Below are 20,393 nucleotides of genomic sequence, written 5' to 3' on the forward strand. Positions count from 1 at the left end.
ATATATATATATCTGATATATATATTATTAACCAGCAAGTTTTTTCAGTTGTATTTAATATGAATTGGTCTGCCAAAAATAAAAAGTCAATAAACATAAAATAATAATAATATTTTGGGGTCTGTAAGATTTCTTTAATGTTTTTGAAAGAAGTCTCAAGGCTGCATTCATTTGATTAAAAAAAAACAAAAAAACAGCAATACTGTGAAATATTATAATTTAAAATAATTGTATTTTTATATATGTATTTATTCTTGTATGCATTATAAGTTTAAATTTTATTTTTGACATGGCAAAGCTGAATTTTCAGCAGTCAGTGTCACGTGATTATTCAGAAATCATTCTTACATCAATGTTGAAAACAGTTGTGCTGATTAATATTTTTGGGTAAACTGATCATTTTTTTCAGAATTTTTTGATGAAAAAATATTCAAAAGAACAGAATTTATTTGAAAAAATATTTTTTTGTAACTAAGTATTTAGTGCTGCAGTATTTAGTGCCATTAATTTCTTTTAAAAAAACCTTATTGACCCCAAACTTTTGAAAAGTAGTGTATAGTTTAATATATATTTAATATGAATAATATATAATATGATGTAATATATATATAATGTAAAACAATGTTGTGAATTTGTATCTTTAGTTGTCAAATAAACAATTAGTATGTAAACAGAATGTTGTCTCGTGAACCTAATGTATAACTCACAATATTGGTTCCCAGTCAAGTCTCAGTCGAGGTTCATTGAGGGAGTCAGTTATGAACTGCGTAATGATTTTGAATGATTCAAAACGCCAAGATGTATTTATTATTTTATTTTTTTTATTTTAGTCACAGTCTGATGCCCTGCAAAACATTTCCAAAGCTTTACATTCTAAGTTTGAGTCTTACCAAGAGGAGTGCTTGCTAGTGGAGTAGGAAGTTGAGATTCGGGATTGGTACTCAGGGTTCTTTCAAAATCTCCTATAGTAAACACATAAACAACAGTGGCAGATACTGTAGTCATGTAGGTTAGTACCATGCCAAAACTATGAACAAGAAGTCCTGTTTATAATAAAGCAATTAAACAAAACAGAATAGGCATTAATTAATGCATACCTGCTAGACAGGTGGGCAGTGGCGTCCCATCCTCACTCACCCATTCCCCACTCTGATGACAGGTGTAAGTGTCTGTAAATCCAGTCAGAGTCAAATCCACAGTGACATCTATTATTATAACTTGACTTTAATGCATCAGTGACTGACAGTGAAATACTCACTGTTGACCTGGCGAGAGTCTCTGCAGCTGTACTGGATTCTGGATCCAAACACAGTACTGTTTCCAGAGCTCTCAAAAACCACCTCACCCAGAACTACATCCACTGGACCACAGTCAACCACTAAAGGAGATCATGAGAAAGATGTTGAGTTAGAGAGCTATAGGATTTATTTTTGGATTGTTTGGATGACGATTTTGGTTTGATTCATATTTTGATTTCATTCTTTTCTTTAGGTCTTAGATGTTTTTTTTTCTTTTTAAAATTGAATAAAGAGATTCTTTAAAAATATTCAAAAGTATAGAAATTTAATTTTATATAAATGTAACAAAAAAGTACAGTTTTGACAGAATACAAGCATGGCACTATTTGTTTAATGAATTAGATGGGAGGATGTATTTGAAGAGGATGAGATGAAAACTGTATGATTCACAGGAATTCTCAAATGGGATTGGTGGAATTTACAGTAGTACATGCCATGCATATTATGATAGGATTGTTGATGGAAGGGATGAACCACTTGAACCATTTAAATAGTGAAGATCACAATCATACCAAACAGTAAGTGTCCACTCTTCAACATGTGTTGTCCGTTCCCAACAGGTGAGGCAGTTTTGTAGTCTATGTCCTGTCTGAAAGTCTAAGTGCATTTATGTATATGTATTTCTGTCTCAAAATGAACCAAATAGTGACAAGACTGTGCACTACTGACTAAGGGATATATAAATATATATTCAAAAAGTATCTGACAAAAGATCATGTTCACATCCATACATGTACATGCTCACTGGCTTGTTTTATCTCAGAGGCCCTATTTATGAAATAACATTAATAACCAGTAGATGGAGACATTCTATGATACATAAACTCAGTGTGGCCTTCACAACCACTTTCACTGGCAGAACAACAAAACTAGACTTGGGCATGGAGGATGCAAACTTAATATTGATCATGTTTAGCACAGACAGTTTGTATTAGCTGTAGTAACAAAATGCAATATAAAATCTTTCATCAAAAACTGACAGATCATTATTTTCCAATTGCTTTTAATGCTTGTGCTTATAAATAAAAATGCATCTTACATACTCATAGACAGCTGAATTGAGTGAAAGCGGAGTGTTATTTATTTAACTCTTTATTCATCAATTTATTCATTCTTTTTTTATTAAATGCCTTTTTTCGCAGTAGAACCAAACCTGGCTCAAACTACAATAAATTCTCAATAAGAACCGTAGTAATTTTAGGTTTGGTTCTATAAATTAAGGCTAGGCCTGAATGAACCTAAACAAAATGTATATTTAGTCCAGGACTAGGCTTAATTTGAGAAGAAAACTGGGAAGCAAAGTTAGTACAAATACAGAGATTTAAGATTTCATCTTTGCCATGAGATACTTAAAATACGGGCGAAGAATAATACCTGAATGCTTTGGAGTATTAAAAAGAAACACAAAGCTGTACTAGTTACAGTAAAATGACAAAACCATGAAGCCTGTGCATTAACTAGCACAATGCTAATCAATTTCAAGCATTAGCAGATCCGTGAATAAAAACAGCAAACTACCAAAAGTTTGGGCTCAGATAGATTTTTTAATGTTTTTGAAAGAAGTCTCTTATGCTCAATAAGGCTGCATTTATTTGATTAATAATACAGTAAAAACAGAAATATTGTTAAAGTTGTTAAAGCATCATTACTCCAGTCTTCAGTGTCACGTGATCCTTCAGATCAGTCATTCTAATATGCTGATTTGGAAACATTTCTTTTTATTATCAATGTTGAATACAGCTGTGCTGAATAATATGTCTAGAAACTGTGATATTTTTTTCAGGATTCTTTGATGAGTAGAAGTGTAAAAAACAGCATTTATTTGAAATATTTTTTAACAATATAAATGTCTTTACTGTCACATTTGATCAATTTAATGGAAAAAAAAATCTGACCACAAACGTTTTATCGATAGTGTATATTTCAATCATCCACAATGTACTATTTGGGTTGTAGTTCGTAGTGAAAGGTGACTGGCTACCAGCCAGTCCCTTTAGATTTTAACTCAGTATCTGATTGGTTAAAATGCTTGGTAGGGAACGATGCCTCCTTTGAGATTCCTTCTCTGGCGACAGCAAGGAGAAGTAGAATAAGAAAAGAGAAAGAAAGGGCAAGTGAGAAAAAAGACAGGAGGAAAACAGAATTAGTGTCTCTGTTAAAAGACTTACTTTTACACAGCGGGACGTCACTGCTCCATTTCCCATCCCTCTGACACTCAATCTGGTAGTGCTCAAATTCTTCATCACCCTGTAAGAGAGAATGTGAGTGTCAGTGTGTGATGTAAAACAGTACTGATTTGTTTCAGTTAGCTTGCATCAGTCACTGGCTTTATCAGCACAAGTGAATGGCAACCTTTCCCTGACCTGTCTCAGCGAGTATCCAGGGTCACAGGTCATTATAATGTGATCTTTGAAGACGTAATTAGACTGCAGAGGCTCCAGGTGTCCATTGAGGGGCGCCGCAAGAGGAGAGCATTCAGAACCTGAAGATAACAACATTTGCATCTCTGCCAATGCACCACATAGACAAAGTAATTAATATGATGTATTGATGTATGATGTAGCAGTAATATGCATCGGTCAGTCTCTGACCAGTGGAGGTGTAAGTGAGTTTCCAGCCGAGATTCTCTCCGGAGTTGTCACTGTGAAACAGGATGTTGACTGTGTTACTTCCTGTCTGGATCTTCCCTGGTGACTGCTCACCACAAAATGGGCCAAACTCCTTGTCTCCTGCATTAATCTGAGGATAAAGCATCATTATCATCACAAAATCTATCTTTTAAATGAAATCTATCAATATTTATCATTAGTGATGGGAGAAACTAAGCTTTTTGAAACTTTGAATGAATTGAAGCAATTGCTGCGCAAAATCATTTACATATTCAAAGCGCTCAAACCAACTTCAAATGTTTTATTAAAACTCTGTTAAATGCTATTTAATCTAATCTAATACCATTAAATATGAAGTGTCTGTATAATATGCATTATTGTATTGTGTTTGTTTTATGGAAAGCTTGGTTAATCGGGCCAATAAAAAAGACTAAACTGCAATTCTTCCTTTTTATAATACAATTGTGTCATTAAAAACCATATAGACAACAGTTCATGTGTTCACCATTGAAATTTCAAAACAGTTTTGACGTAATGAAGCCTCATTTACTGAAATCATGCCACTTTGGTGGTTTAATACACACTCCGAATCACTGGTTCGAAACGCAAAGGTTTCAAAGCTTCATGAACAGTGTTTTGAAAGCACTTATTAACTATTTAACATAATATTTAATTATTATGATTAGTGATGTACTGAAATTATTTTTTTATGAAACACTGAAACACTGAAAAGATTTGTTTTTATTTAGCCAAAAGCCGGCAACAAAAATGTATTTAATAATCTATTAATTGATCAAATTTATTTAATATTCAATAATCAAATAAAAACTGAGTTGTATATAAAAAAAATGTAAAAGCACATCAGCTTTTTATTATTAGTTATAAAAAAAATTGCTGTTATAAAAAACTAGTTTTCATGACAGATTTATTCAAACATACATTACATAATGAAGAAAACAGGTTAAGCTAAAATATAATGAATATGTAATATAGTGCATATTATATTTAGCAAAATGCTCCTCTGTAGAATTTTTTTCTAGCTAACTAGCAAGCTATGGACACTGAATGGTTTTCCTGAGGTAAAGGTAATGTTAAGTGACATATAATATTATGTTAATAATATAACAAAATATATTTAAATATATTAATTAATTTCAAGCAGTGATACTTCATTCTAATTAGTCAAATGCAATGTTCTGTCAATATTTCTGTATGATGATGATGATGATGGCTAAACTGTATATGCGTTTATTTCAAAAAACACTACAAAAAAATAATAATTCTTGATTGAAAAAAAATGATTCTCACTTTGATAAAGTCATAGGGGCAGGTGACTTCAGGGTGGTCTTCAATGTCAAAGGTGTCATCAAACTCCAGAGTGATTTGAAAACCCTCCTCCAGCTCAATGCGGTACATGCAGTCAGAGCTTTTGGGGTACGGTTTAGGGAAATCAGCACTGGTGATCTCTCCAGAGCGCTCTGTGTACACGCTTTCATTACACTCCACTGCAATGATTGCAAACACACACATATATAATTCACTATCATTCAGGTCAGCAACCAAAAGTGGCATGCACACACATGAAAAGCGATCATATAATGACTGAACAATAATTCTTTCTACTCTTTAACTCCTCAGCTAAAAATTTCTCAAACGTAAGAATTACATGTTTGCATTGAAATGCATGAAAGCTGCTATACTTGCTCCCGTTCTAATTGGGTGTTTGAAGTTCACAAGTTTATCCACATCTCACTGACCACCACAATGTAAATATTTAGTCGTTGGTGCTTAGCTACAATCAGCTGAGGAGGGGGCAAAGGCTAGACATAAAACAGACACACTCCAACACACACATTAACTACTACTACAACACATTACAGCAACATAAATCAAGATAAAATTGCAAAATTGTATGTGAACCAACATTATAGAAATGTGTATATTTGTAATTAGTTGACTTACACAATGTGGTCTCAAATCAACCTGCTGCAAGGTTTTTCCTAAAGTACTGCTTTATAATTAGGAATTCCAGAAACTAATCCTGGATAATCCAACGGTACAAGATTTATTACAAAAATCTATGCAATTTAGAGCAAATATTTGACAAGAGCCCACCTACACAGCTAGTTTTTAGTTTTATAATCAAATAAAACTGTGTTTTATACTGATGTTAAATCTAAGTATGAAGCTAGTGTGCACTTATAAGTGCGTTAGGTGACAGAGTCGTGCACATTCACACACACACACATACAAATGGAATGATCTCTTTAGTTTTGACATGAACTTAACTGACTAATCAACATTTTCAGGAGTATTAGGAGATTTAAAGGATTTTCCTCATCAAGCCACATATAAATAATGTTTAAACAATGCCACCTTTTGGCACCAAGAAGAAAAAAAATGGGTCAAACTTCTGTTTTAGTGAAAATAGTCTGAGGGCACCATTGGCATTGCCCTATTCTGTTTGTTACGGAGCAACAAGTGGGTCACTAGGTTGATGAGAATTACAACATGTATTGAACATGCAAGTTAGTTAAGGAGGAACATCCAACTGTAATGAAACACAAAAGAGGTTTTTCTGATCAAATATAGAAAATGCAGCAACTTTGCTATTTTGAAATGTTACCTTTGCAAGTTCTGTTGTCAGAATGAAGCAGGAACCCGTAACGACAAGAACAGTAGAAGCCGCTAATGTAGTTATGACAGAAATGATCACAGGCAAGATCTTCATCATTTCGGTCTCTGCATTCATCTACATCTACAGAAAGAATGGAATAAAGAGAAATAGGATGTTGGAAAAAGAAATGTTTTTGTTACTCCAAACACTCACCAACCGCACTAAAGTGAGCCTCAAAGCCAGAGTAGCGTTCCTCATTGGAAAAGTCTGAACGGAAGGCCACACTGAGCACATTCCTAGGGGACATGATGACATCGTCAGCGGGGACCTGTTCCGTGTCTGTATTCTCTTTTCCACAAAACACGGCCAGCTCTTCGGAGTCTGAGTATACCTGTGTGAACGAACACAAGAGATTTCTATTTCAAATGAAAGCTGTTCTTTTGACCTTTCTATGCATCAAAAAATTCTGAAAGAAATGTATCACCGTTTCCACAAAAATATAAAGCAGCACAACTGTTTTCAACATTGATGATAATAAGAAATGTTTCTTGAGCAGCAAATCGGCATATAAGAATGATTTCTAAAGGATCATGTGTCACTGAAGACTGGAGTGAGTATTAGGCCTGTCACGATAACACCTTTTTGTTGTGCGATATATTGCCCCAGAAATAATTGCGATAAGCGATATTATTGTCATTTTAAAGACCATTTTATGCCACTGAATATATAATTGTAATGTAATGGCATAATAATGCAAGAAGGCCTACATATTTCCAAATGACAACAAACTTTTTAAAGAATATTTAGATCATGGAAATTAAGTATCAAAATATTAGATACCTTAAAAAACCTGAATAAATAGTAAATAAACATTTTCAAACAAAAAGTGCAAAGTAACAAGTAGAAAAAAAGAAAAATGCACAAAGAACTTGTATGGAGATTTTTCCATTAACAGATTTGTCCCTGACCTTCTTTTCTCTGTAAATTGAGGGTGCACACTATTGCTGATGCTGAAAATTCAGCTTTGCATCACAGGAAAAAAATTACATTTGGAAATATATTAAAATAGAAAACAATGATTTTAAAATGTAATAATATTTCACAATATTAATGTTTTTACTACAATGTTAATTAAATTAAATTAATCTAGCCTAAGTGAGACTTCTTTCAAAAACATCTTACCAACATCAACTTTCGAAAGATACTGTATATATACTCGTACACAAGAATATAGGTACAAAGTCTTCAGTTTCTGTGCAACTATGCAATTTAAATGAATAGATCACCCACAAATGAAAATTCTCACATCATTTAATCACCTTCATGCTGTTTCAAACTGGTATGACTTTGTGTCTTTCATTATACACAAAAGGTGTACTGTATATTCTGTATATTGTACAGAATGTTCATGCTGCTTTTTACACAACATTTCCCCTTTTCTACTGAAGAAAGTAAATCAAACATGAGGGTGAGTAAATGACACAATCAGAGGACTGAAACTGTTCTCATTTTCTAAATATACCTGCATGAACATATAAAAAGCTACACATTTTAAACACTCCCAGCTTCTTGCTTTGGACGTACCCACACAAATTACCCAAAAGAATGCTGCCAAACCCTCAATTTAAGAAATATCTGCACAAACACAAAAACAGGCATCCACATGAACACAATTACACTCAGCAGACAGGCAAACTGTCAATCAAACCAGAGTCTTTTACACAAACACTGCAGACCAAGACCACAGCCAAGTCTTCATTGTGCTTCTACAAACACACACACATACACACAAACAGCCCTAAACGTGTCTCTTATCTGGCTCCCAGCTTGAGTGTTTACTTTATCCGTGTCAGTGAACGCAGGGTAACCTACGGTTACCAAAGATGTCCATAGGCAATTAATTCCTGAGCACAATACACAGACAAACATCCTCACAAACACACACAAAGAATTCGAGAGATACAGCAATTAAAATCAAATATGAGTGGGAGACAAGCTTATGCCAATGCAAGAATCCTAACTGCACAGCTATTTCACCAGACACGCCTCAAGAAAAATGGTTGCAAAAGCAGGTAGGTTAATAACACATATAAAAAGTACAAAAGAGTTCAAGTTCAGGACAAGCTGCATTTCATTGCAATGTCACACAGAATGCATGGAAACCCTATACATTAAATCCCTAAATGCATTTATATGGGTATGTGTGTAACGGTCATTATGTGTGAGTTTTTTCTGTGCCGTTTTTTGTCTACCACCCAGTTTTTGGTCCACTGCCGTGGCTTGTTACCATAGCAGGTTGCTGTGGCACCCACTGGGGGTATTTGAATATGAATATGCCCCCCTGTGGTGAGGGGGTAACACATTGGCTCCTGTGAAATAAATGCTGTTAACTCCATCCACCCAGGGTACCAGGGCATCTGCCACAGACCTGTCCGTCAAACCCTATTCTCACCCATTCTTACCCATTTAAACAATGAGATCCTGAGACTGGAAATAAGATGCTTATAATAAAAGGTCTGTGAGTGCGTCTAGACAGATTGAGCTGCTCTTTATCTGTCAGAAATGAAGATCTTTTGAAATCGACACCAAGACGGGTCATTTAAACTTTTGCAATATACCAACTGTTCAACTGACAAAATGTCTTTCTGAAAAAAAAAAAACGTTCAGTAGACAAAGACTCCATAAAGCAGTTTTGAAAGTTGTGATTCGTGAAAATTACATAATCAACAACCAATACGGTGTGTGCCATTGTACAGAGTGTAAGTCCATCCCTCACAGCCTCGCATTAAATTCAATATGGCGTCTAATTAAGGTCTATACCAGACAGCATTATACCACTTGCTTCTGCAAATCTAGTAAGGTTAATGTTCTTTTGTAACATTTATAAGTAGTACAAGTAGTACTACACAAGTAGTAGAGGTGCGTTTGTTAAAAAGGAGATTGAAAAATGTGTAAATATTGACTTACCTTCAAGTAGTCGTACTCACATAAGTATGATGGCTCAATGTCAAAATGCATAAAATAGAGTCGGATTTGATATCCATCTGGCACAGTTATATTCCACTGTAGATCTATCTCTTTCTGATAGGATTCAGGAAAGTTTGGAGACTTGACGGTCCCATACATGTCCGTGAGGTGGATGACTTGAGTCCACAAGGGCCATAGGCACTGGGCCAAGATCACAATGACACTGTGTCGAAAGGCATTTTATTTAAACCATAACATCAAATTCAACATTTTAAACATTAAGCATTAAGATTAAACAAAATGTGTCAAATATTCCATTAAGTGAGTTTAATTCAGTGGAATTAATTCCTGTAAGAATCTGCAAATAGGGCTTTAGGTGGAGGGGGGATAATTAGTGTTCAGCCAAGCCTTAGTAACCAAAGATATGTTAGATTACAAGTTATTCAGACTGCCTCAATATTCGCCAGCGAACATAAATAGCGTTCGCCCGAGGTGGTAACCATAGCAACAGTACTGTAAGTTGCAAACGCTTTCCGTTAGATTCCTAACTGTACAAAACATAGGTTAATCTCATTATTTATCACTTGATCATTTATCACATTTTATATACCAATTGTATTACAAGCGTTTTGATTGGTTGACGTTAAAACACGTTATGTTCAAGGATCGGCAAAAAACAAAATCACAATTTCAGCGGGAAAGTTACTGACAGAAATTCTCTTAAATGACGTCGACCCCCTAAAAGGAATAATTCCCACGCGGACTAAATACGTCATGGATAATAATTAATTCCGAGCTGTTTGTTGAAGATTATTAGAAGTGACTGATTTTAATTTCGCTACGTATTTTATATACCCTACTGACGAAAAAACGTTTAAGAAGTGAAATAAAGTTCTCACCGTGTAAGCTCCATGACTTCATTTATTTCTCTGTACGTTGGAAAAGGGCTGCATTCCCGTCTGAACTCTAGTTTTCCTCCACAAGTCACATTGCATGTTTACAATGAGTTCTCCCCCAATGATTCTTTGTCTCTGTGTGTGTGTGTGTGTGTGTGTCGGGACTCGGGGCGGAGTGGAAGTTTGTGTTTTCTCATGCAGCTAACTTGCTCAAAAGAGACGCCACATTTCAATATAAACAATAACAACAACACGTGGATGGTGTTTATTAACAATGCAAGTAGCAATTTGCATAAAGAGAAAGACATCATGGCAGGATAAATTATATCTATGCATTTGAACAAATAAAAAACAGCCAAACATTTTACTTGCAAAGGTGAAATTACCGTCTATAGTTTGTGATGTTTACAAAATATGGATATTATGAACAGAAAGATTTCTTGTTAAAATCGGTCATAGCAACAACAGCAGCATGTAGATTAATTAAAATGTTGTATGTGATGGATTTGGATGAAGTATATCTTCATTCATTTTCTATATCTTCATTCATTTTCTATATTTGTCATGCTTTGTGTCACTTTCTAACTAAGACCAGAGCTGGAGTATAGACTGGGCCTGTGGGGCCAGTATTGCCAGGGGCCTCCAAAGCCTCAAGCCATATTTTGACATACTTAGATGATATTATAATCATATTTCATATGATTTCAAGATATTTATGCTTGTCAGCCAAGATTACAGTAGGAATAACATCACACATATATCAACTATATACCACCTACCAGCTGTCTGTTAGCTCTCAAATCACATTAATAGACTTTAAGTAATTTTGTGTAATGTGTTCAATGGCCACTAGCTAACTCCTGTCCTTGTTTGAGGTCACCTCTGCGTATGTGTGTGTCTAATCCAGATTTCTAATGGGTTATCACTGTGGGTGATGGGAGCTGATTAATGTGTTTAAACCAGTTCTTTAATTCCAGAAAGATCCATATCCTGCTGTTTTCTCTCTCAGTATGAGATATAGCGAGAGAGAGGTAATTGGACTGTTAGAACAACAGTGTTATAGTCGACAGGTGGGTAATGAGCTGTGTTAGAAAGGCAATGAGAGTGTATGAGAGACACTGAAAACACAAAAGAGCAAAGGGTACAAAAAGCAAAATGATATTTGTAAATATGAACTTTGTAAAAGTAGATCACTTGGTTGTGTGTTGCCTAATCATTAATGGGTGAAGGTCCAGTCACAGGTCATGATAATTGAGTAACTAAGATCAAAATCCAGCATTACTAGCAAGGTACTTAACCCCAGGTGCTTTAGGAGGATAGAATAACTGCACTGTCACTCTGGATAAAGAATGTCTTCTAAATGGCAGCTGCCACTGTAAGATTGCCTTGGGTAATTGTAGTGGATGGGTGACAGCGTCAATAAAATTGAATGGAGTGCAATTAGCCTTTTGACCTCTAGAGGGAAGTGTTGACCACCTCTGCAAGCTCATGCTCGCTTTTTGCCAGATGACAAACTCCTTTCCGCTCCTTACTATGCTGACTGCTTGACTCATGAATTTTAATTAGTTTAGGAAAGTTATAATGTAACTCAGCATTGCAGGATTAATTTTCATGAGCGAACTACTAGTCACAGTGAGATTAGCCTACTTCTCATAAATGTTTATAAGAAAATTGTACGACGGTTAAAAAAATGAAAAAGGAAACATGCTCATGATCGCTTTTTGCCAGATGACAAACTCCTTTCCGCTCCTTACTATGCTGACTGCTTGACTCATGAATTTTAATTAGTTTAGGAAAGTTATAATGTAACTCAGCATTGCAGGATTAATTTTCATGAGCGAACTACTAGTCACAGTGAGATTAGCCTACTTCTCATAAATGTTTATAAGAAAATTGTACGACGGTTAAAAAAATGAAAAAGGAAACATGGCAAAGTAGGAAGAGAGAAAAAAAATTCAAAGTTTAAAGTGGGCCAATAATGCTAAAAAACAGCGCAAGGTAAGGACCTTAAAAAACTAAAACATGGCAGATCGTCCGGTACGTAAAAATCACAAGAAACTTGATTTGTCACGTAATTAGCCACCACTGTCTTTAAATAAGACATGAAACTAAATTCCAGACTCTAAGAGTCTTACTCTAAACGTAAGAGATAGCATTTTAAAGCGATTTCTGCTAAACTATAGCAGGTTCCCCTAAATATTGCCATTGTACAGGTAAACATGTAGCTCAGACATTTGTCATTAAGTCCTCTGATTGGCTAACACGCGTGAAAGAGCCTGTGACAGAGGCAAGTGTGATTTCAGGACACTTTTTAGTGATATTTTATGTGTGGTATTCTTTACATTGTCCTTAATTTATAATGATTTTGCAGAAGTAGTAATTGCCATGGTAATGTTTTCTAAGGGCAGAGTAGCATATTGGCAACAGGTTGAAGTTGTGCCTGAGTTCCTATAGGTTATGCACACAATGCAGCAGGTAACCTGGGTATTGTTCATGTACTGTTTCATGAATAATCTTACTTATTTACATACTGCTGTTTATTAGTGGGGAGGTATATGCACATTCAGGCACTGGGATTGAATATTTAATAATATTATATATAATATTATATAATAGCCTCCGATATTGAAAATCTACACACATAGAGCAATTACGTTTTTTCTTATTAGTTTATTTTAAATGTCCAACTCTGCACATATGCGCACCTCTCTTTCATTTTGTGTATAATATGTCTTTGTATTACTTTATCTCTTTCATGTCCGACCTGGGGCACTTTTTGAAAACTTTATTTCCAAACTCCATTGAAAGCTAATTACTCTTATTACAGTGATAAAGTTTAATTGCATTTAATGAGCTGTGTGTGTGCAGGTCTAGAGATCGTTAATCTATTTTACCACACATTAAACTGACCCTGTTTCCCTCAGAAGCTTAATACTTTAATCAATAACTATCCAAGATAAATGACTCCACAGCAGGCAAACACACACACGGTAAACAGTTCTGTTCAATATTCTTCTCATTTTGAGTCATGGCTGACTTTATGAAATGAATCACACATTAGTCACATATTTAGGCCTGTCAAACACTATCAGCCAGATGATCTTTTAGCACAATTTTGTGTATGTGTGTGTGTGTGTGTGTGTGTCAGTGGCTGTGAATGTACAGGTAAAGTGTTTTCTCGTCAACAGTCACAAGAACCTTTTTGTTGTGAAAGATGATGGTTTTGTTCTTGGCCATGATGAAAATGCTGGGTTTTTCAATATCTGGTTTTAGACATTCATTACCGCAGCTTCGGAGAATAAAGATGATAAAATGGATGATTAGCATACGGTAGCCTACTCAAACACACAAATACAAACATTCTGGAATCAAATATTGATAATGTATGGGACATGATATATAAATATGATATGAGTGGGCGATGTGATTTGTTTGTAAGTGCATGTGTGCATGCTTGTTAGACTTTGTATATGTGCATATGCACGCATTATGTTTGTGTATGTTTTGATTACATGTGTGTGTGTAGGAGGCTTCACGGTTAAAGAGGCGTTCTATCAGCAGGCTCCTGCAGCAGTGGCTGCATTGTCTGCTTGAATGCCTGAATTAAAGGACTTTGTCTCCTTTGTGAGGGTAATGGCCTCCTTCACACAGACAGCACAACAATGGAGACTGAACAGAGGAACCTCATCCCTCACCCTTCATCCCCTCCCACCTTTTACCTCTTCCATCATTTATCTTCCACACCTCTCTTTGTCTGCCTCTTTTTCACCCTTCAGGAGAACGTGACATCATCCAACACTTGTTTACGTGACTGTCTGTCATTTATTTGCTTAATTTACGTTTAAATTCTGGGTACAATTTTTATGGTATCCTAATTGGATTCAATATATTTGACCAAAAATTATACTATGAAAAAATTATGTAAAACAGCGAACCTTTAACATTAAAAAAATACATTATAAAAATCTTATACATTAAAAAAACATGAGACCATATGATTTTTAAAGCTGAATTTAACAACTATTTTTAAACTTTTTTCAAAAGCTGTACTTTTTATAAACAGCATTAGAACTATTTTTTTAACCTTTTTTTTTAAACATTTTAACATTGTGAACAGTAGAAGTGTGGAAAAGCACTTATTCTGTGTACTTTCCTCACGCACAAACAGTAGTGCTGACCATGCCAATACCATGGGCTTGATTCCAAGGGAAATTAACATACATGTACTGCATGAAGACCATCAATGTAGTGTAAACTTATCCAGATAAAAGCATAAATGCATTAATGTAAATAAAACACCCTTAGGATAATTGAGAAACTGACATATAATCAATTTTATTGTATTTTACATACATATATATTTGTTCTGCTGGCTTTAACCATGTAACATGCTGGTAGAACTGACCCACAAACATCATAATCATAATAGAAATTCCACAGCACATTAGAGTATTGAAAATTTGCATGCATGTTCATGATACTAAATATTTTTTTTTTATATTTCCAAAATAGGCTTATTGGGAAAAACGTGCAGTTTCCAGCTGAGATGAACACTATGTATCAACTAAAAGTTGGAAGTCAACAGATACTGTTTTCCCTCTTTATCATTTGTGTGTGGTTGGCTTATTAAAGTCTCAGTGCGCCCCAGTGGAGATGTTCACCTCTATTACCCTTTTCAGCCTCTTTGCTGGATCCCATAATTCTGTCTAGGTCAAGCACAGCAGCACCTCACATCATTGTCCAAGGCCTTGGGAAAAAAGGCATAGAGGAAGATAATGATGATAAGTATTAGTAGAAAGAATATCTGATGGTCTTATCCTTGTGCTCCTTCAGATAAAGTCGTGAGGCACGTCCTGCCTGATCTCTATCTGCTCCCATAATGCTTTTCACCAGCAGCCCCGACCCACTCATCACTGTAGCGATCAGAGACAATCATCTTCAGACAGATCCAGGATAAGCCCCTTGTTGGTCTGTGATTGGCTTTATATATTGAGATCAAGTAAGTGTGTGTGCTGAACAATGTGCATTTGATGTTATATTCAGTTCAGGTATTCCACAAAAGTGATACAGAATGCTAAAACAATAAGTTTTTATAGGTGGAAAAATATTTTGAGATTACATTAATTGTGAATTCAAGATTGCGCAATGTTAAATTGTGTGTCAACGTATATTGTGTCAGAAAGGGGCTTCACTGGCTACGTCAGTAATTGATTCCGAGAGAACATATTACTGCAAATAAATAAGTCATTACTTCAGTGAAACCCCGTAAAAATCGTCTCAATTTTTATCAGTTAAGCACACACCATTCCTCTTCTCTCTTTATCAGTTAAACACATACTGTGCGGAAATGAGGATCTCCAGCCTGGCGCTGCTGCTGTCTATTACCCACAATGCTTTTAAGTCAGCTGTGATAATGGTTATGCAAATGATATGTAAATACAGCTAATGGAAATGTTTCATTTGACACGACTTGAAACAAGTCTTGATGTGCTGGGGAAATACCATAGATGGACAGGCTAGAGATAGGCTACTGTAGAAAGCAAATTTTTATAGCATCAATGGAAGAGAGCCAATTATTGAGTTATAATGCTAAACTACGTCACAGAAGCCTATTTAAACTAGCGTTTCAGTAGCAAGTAATCTTTGGTGCCCCGGCCAAACAAATCATATTTTACACGAGTTGTGAATTAGAGTTTGCATGATATTTAGCACATAATGTAATGAGAACAACACATAAAGTTGTTCTCACGCCTGCACCACTCCGAATATAGGCTACAACGCAACCCATTTCACGAACATGACTTTTATGAGCCGGTGTTCTGAAGATTTGTGCTACCCGAGATTGTGCTACCTCCCATTAAAAAGATAGGTTGCACAAATCGATAGCGAAAAATCCTACCTATCAGATTGTGCTACCAGCATCTTATTGTTTTGAGGCTTTTTTTCATGTCCATACCTACCCCTGCCCTAAACTTACCCTTAAAACAATTCAAATATAGTTTTGGTAGCACAATCTGATAGGTTGCATGTTTCGCTGGTACACCCGGTTCTTTTCAGGAAATCAAAAGTAAGCTACACATCACGACCAGTGTAGTCCGATTCATGAAAGAATGACCATTACCCGGTTCTTTTTAGTGAATCAAAATTATAAAGTTCGACAAGTGTAACCCGATTACGGAACGAATCATTCTTATTTACGAATTGATTCGTTAGGTGAATCATATGTCACAGAGCAACCAGATTATCCTGATTTCCTAATAAATGAATCTTATGAGTTGGTTCTTTTTAGTGAAAAAATATACAGCCCCACTAATGCAGTCGGATTCCCGACCAATAAACTCTTATGAACCGATTCTTTTAGTGAATCATAACACATAATGCAACAAGTATAGCCTGATTTTCCAAATTAATGACTCTTGTGAGCTGGCTCTTTTTAATGAATCAAAAAACATACAGCGCGACTAATAATGCAGTCCGATTCTCGAACGAATGACTTTTATAAAAAGTTTTTTTTTAATTAAACACGGATGAATGAAACGAGGATGTGTGGGAGCAGGGCACCGCTTTTGTGGTGTTAAACCCACACTGAGGTGCCAACTGTTACGGGGCGAACGAGACGGGAGACGTGCGGATCCATCTGCAAAGCTTTTATTTAAAGGCGTGGTCATAAAAACACAGGCAGGGTCAAACAACAGGAAACAGGTATGGCACAGGCAAGACAAAAGAGCAATCCTAAACGGGCTTGTATGGAACGATATTCCGGACTATGGAACGATATTCCGGACAATTTTCAAATAGAATAGCAAATTGTATTTTCAATTGGGTTTTCAATATGTGGATGCATAAATTGTGACATAATCCAAATGCAATTGCAAATCCTGCATTACCGTTTGCATTTTCGCTTTCGCGAACGCACAGTGACTGCCAAATTTCAAATGAAAAAGCAAAGTCCATTTGCAACTGTATTTCCCATGTCTTAGGAGTTACGAGCCTGTCATATTTAAATAGCAATATTAATTACCACGTCTGCTTTTTCACTCTCGCTGCGTCGCGCATGTAACCTGCCAAAACTCAAATGGAATCGCAATTCCTTTTGCATTTGAATTTCCGATGTCTACATGGAAAGCTGCCAATCATCGTCAGGGGCGGGACTATACTAGGGGGCGTGTTTGTATTGGTAAATACAGCGGAAATGTTTCATTTGACACGACTTGAAACGAGTCTTGATGTGCTGGGGAAATACCATAGATGGACAGGCTAGAGATAGGCTACTGTAGAAAGCAAATTTTTATAGCATCAATGCAAGAGAGCCAATTATTGAGTTATAATGCTAAACTACGTCACAGAAGCCTATTTAAACTAGCGTTTCAGTAGCAAGTAATCTTTGGTGCCCCGGCCAAACAAATCATATTTTACACGAGTTGTGAATTAGAGTTTGCATGATATTTAGCACATAATGTAATGAGAACAACACATAAAGTTGTTCTCACGCCTGCACCACTCCGAATATAGGCTACAACGCAACCCATTTCACGAACATGACTTTTATGAGCCGGTGTTCTGAAGATTTGTGCTACCCGAGATTGTGCTACCTCCCATTAAAAAGATAGGTTGCACAAATCGATAGCGAAAAATCCTACCTATCAGATTGTGCTACCAGCATCTTATTGTTTTGAGGCTTTTTTTCATGTCCATACCTACCCCTGCCCTAAACTTACCCTTAAAACAATTCAAATATAGTTTTGGTAGCACAATCTGATAGGTTGCATGTTTCGCTGGTACACCCGGTTCTTTTCAGGAAATCAAAAGTAAGCTACACATCACGACCAGTGTAGTCCGATTCATGAAAGAATGACCATTACCCGGTTCTTTTTAGTGAATCAAAATTATAAAGTTCGACAAGTGTAACCCGATTACGGAACGAATCATTCTTATTTACGAATTGATTCGTTAGGTGAATCATATGTCACAGAGCAACCAGATTATCCTGATTTCCTAATAAATGAATCTTATGAGTTGGTTCTTTTTAGTGAAAAAATATACAGCCCCACTAATGCAGTCGGATTCCCGACCAATAAACTCTTATGAACCGATTCTTTTAGTGAATCATAACACATAATGCAACAAGTATAGCCTGATTTTCCAAATTAATGACTCTTGTGAGCTGGCTCTTTTTAATGAATCAAAAAACATACAGCGCGACTAATAATGCAGTCCGATTCTCGAACGAATGACTTTTATAAAAAGTTTTTTTTTAATTAAACACGGATGAATGAAACGAGGATGTGTGGGAGCAGGGCACCGCTTTTGTGGTGTTAAACCCACACTGAGGTGCCAACTGTTACGGGGCGAACGAGACGGGAGACGTGCGGATCCATCTGCAAAGCTTTTATTTAAAGGCGTGGTCATAAAAACACAGGCAGGGTCAAACAACAGGAAACAGGTATGGCACAGGCAAGACAAAAGAGCAATCCTAAACGGGCTTGTATGGAACGATATTCCGGACTATGGAACGATATTCCGGACAATTTTCAAATAGAATAGCAAATTGTATTTTCAATTGGGTTTTCAATATGTGGATGCATAAATTGTGACATAATCCAAATGCAATTGCAAATCCTGCATTACCGTTTGCATTTTCGCTTTCGCGAACGCACAGTGACTGCCCAGACAGAGCAGAAGCCCACCAGGGCGGAGCAGAAGACCACCACGGCGGAGCAGACCGATCAGGAGACCATGGCCGAGACTGAGACCTAGGAAGAGCAGAGACAGACCACACAGACAGAGTATTCACGGCCCCAAGGACTGAGGCAGGCAACACAAAGGGTTTGGTCTCCTTAAAGATAATGGGGCGGACAGACAGTTCAAAATCAGATAGATTAGGGAGAACCGGAGGGGCAGACAGTTTGTAATTAAACTCATGGACTGAAACTGGCAAGGCAGATAGTTCGTAATTGGGTCCATTAAATGTAACTGAACAGACAGACAGATCATAAACATGCTCAATGACCGAACCTGGACATGCAGACAGTTCATAAACAGGCTCATTGACTGAAACAGAATTGGCAGCTGGCATAACATCAGATAAGTTAACTGGGACCTCACTGGCAGACAGTTCAACATTGGAATCATTGGCAAACACTGGTTGAGTTGACAGTTCACACACAGGGTCATTGGTGAAAACTGGACAGGCAGGAACATCAGACACATTGACACACGAATCAGAATCACGAGGATTAATGGGAACTGGATTGGCTAGACAGACAGATGGTTCAAAATCAGACATATTACTTGAAATTAGTGGACAGACAGACAATTCAGGAACAGATTCATGGGTTGACACTGTGTGGACAGACTGTTCATTATTTAACGCCTTGACTGAGACTGGCAAGACAGATAGTTCAGAATTAGACACACTTAGGGGAAAAGAACAAGCAGACAGTTCCTGAATAATCTTTATGGCAGTGACAGGGTTAACGGGAAGGACATGGGGTGAATTAATAGTTTCTGGGCTCATGACAGGTAGGGTTAAGGGTTCAAAGGCAGAGTTTTGGGCTGTGACAGACAGTTCACAATCAACCACCATGGCTGGTTCAGAACAGGACAAGAGTACAGAGATGGCCCTCTCTGCTGGTTCATAATAGGCAGAGAGTTCATAGGTGGCCTCCTTGGCCGGAACAGGACAGGCAGAGAGTTCACAAACGGCCTCCATAGCCATGACAGGATGGGCAGAGAGTTTACAGACGGCCTCCATAGCCGTGACAGGACAGGCAGAGAGTTCACAGACGGCCTCCTTGGCCGGAACAGAACAGGAAGAGAGTTCACAAGTGGATACTACTGACACTTCTGGAGGTTATGCAGCGGATGCCGCCACCTCTGGAGGTTCTACAGCAATACCAGCAGGAAACAGGAAGAGTTCATTAACATTCTCCTTAACAGGACAGGTACAGAGTTCAGCAACGGTCCCTTTGACCGTGACAGGACAGACTGAAAGTGTATTGCTGGG

General features: G+C 36.7%; 1 protein-coding gene across 3 annotated transcripts in view; it reads right to left on the minus strand.

Moving 5' to 3' along the window:
• The window catches only part of LOC107721148 (mannan-binding lectin serine protease 1-like), a 12,491-nt gene extending 1,969 nt beyond the window's left edge, over nucleotides 1-10,522 (minus strand). Inside the window, exons 1-11 of one of the 3 annotated variants that reach the window (XM_016529018.1) lie at nucleotides 10,391-10,522; nucleotides 9,492-9,714; nucleotides 6,738-6,915; nucleotides 6,534-6,665; nucleotides 5,216-5,412; nucleotides 3,890-4,037; nucleotides 3,662-3,780; nucleotides 3,467-3,545; nucleotides 1,259-1,378; nucleotides 1,098-1,169; nucleotides 891-962 (exon numbers count right to left, since the gene is read on the minus strand). In XM_016529018.1, the coding sequence (XP_016384504.1) occupies nucleotides 891-962; nucleotides 1,098-1,169; nucleotides 1,259-1,378; nucleotides 3,467-3,545; nucleotides 3,662-3,780; nucleotides 3,890-4,037; nucleotides 5,216-5,412; nucleotides 6,534-6,665; nucleotides 6,738-6,915; nucleotides 9,492-9,714; nucleotides 10,391-10,404 (1,354 nt within the window). In that variant the 5' untranslated portion in view covers nucleotides 10,405-10,522. Of the gene's footprint in view, nucleotides 1-890; nucleotides 963-1,097; nucleotides 1,170-1,258; nucleotides 1,379-3,466; nucleotides 3,546-3,661; nucleotides 3,805-3,889; nucleotides 4,038-5,215; nucleotides 5,413-6,533; nucleotides 6,666-6,737; nucleotides 6,916-9,491; nucleotides 9,715-10,390 lie in introns of those variants that run through there. The other 2 variants (XM_016529017.1, XM_016529019.1) reach the window with 2 other exon arrangements.
• Between the last annotated feature and the right edge of the window lie 9,871 nt (nucleotides 10,523-20,393).

Source organism: Sinocyclocheilus rhinocerous, unplaced genomic scaffold (assembly GCF_001515625.1).
Source record: "Sinocyclocheilus rhinocerous isolate Xijiao unplaced genomic scaffold, SAMN03320098_v1.1 scaffold183, whole genome shotgun sequence".
NCBI lineage: Eukaryota > Metazoa > Chordata > Actinopteri > Cypriniformes > Cyprinidae > Sinocyclocheilus > Sinocyclocheilus rhinocerous.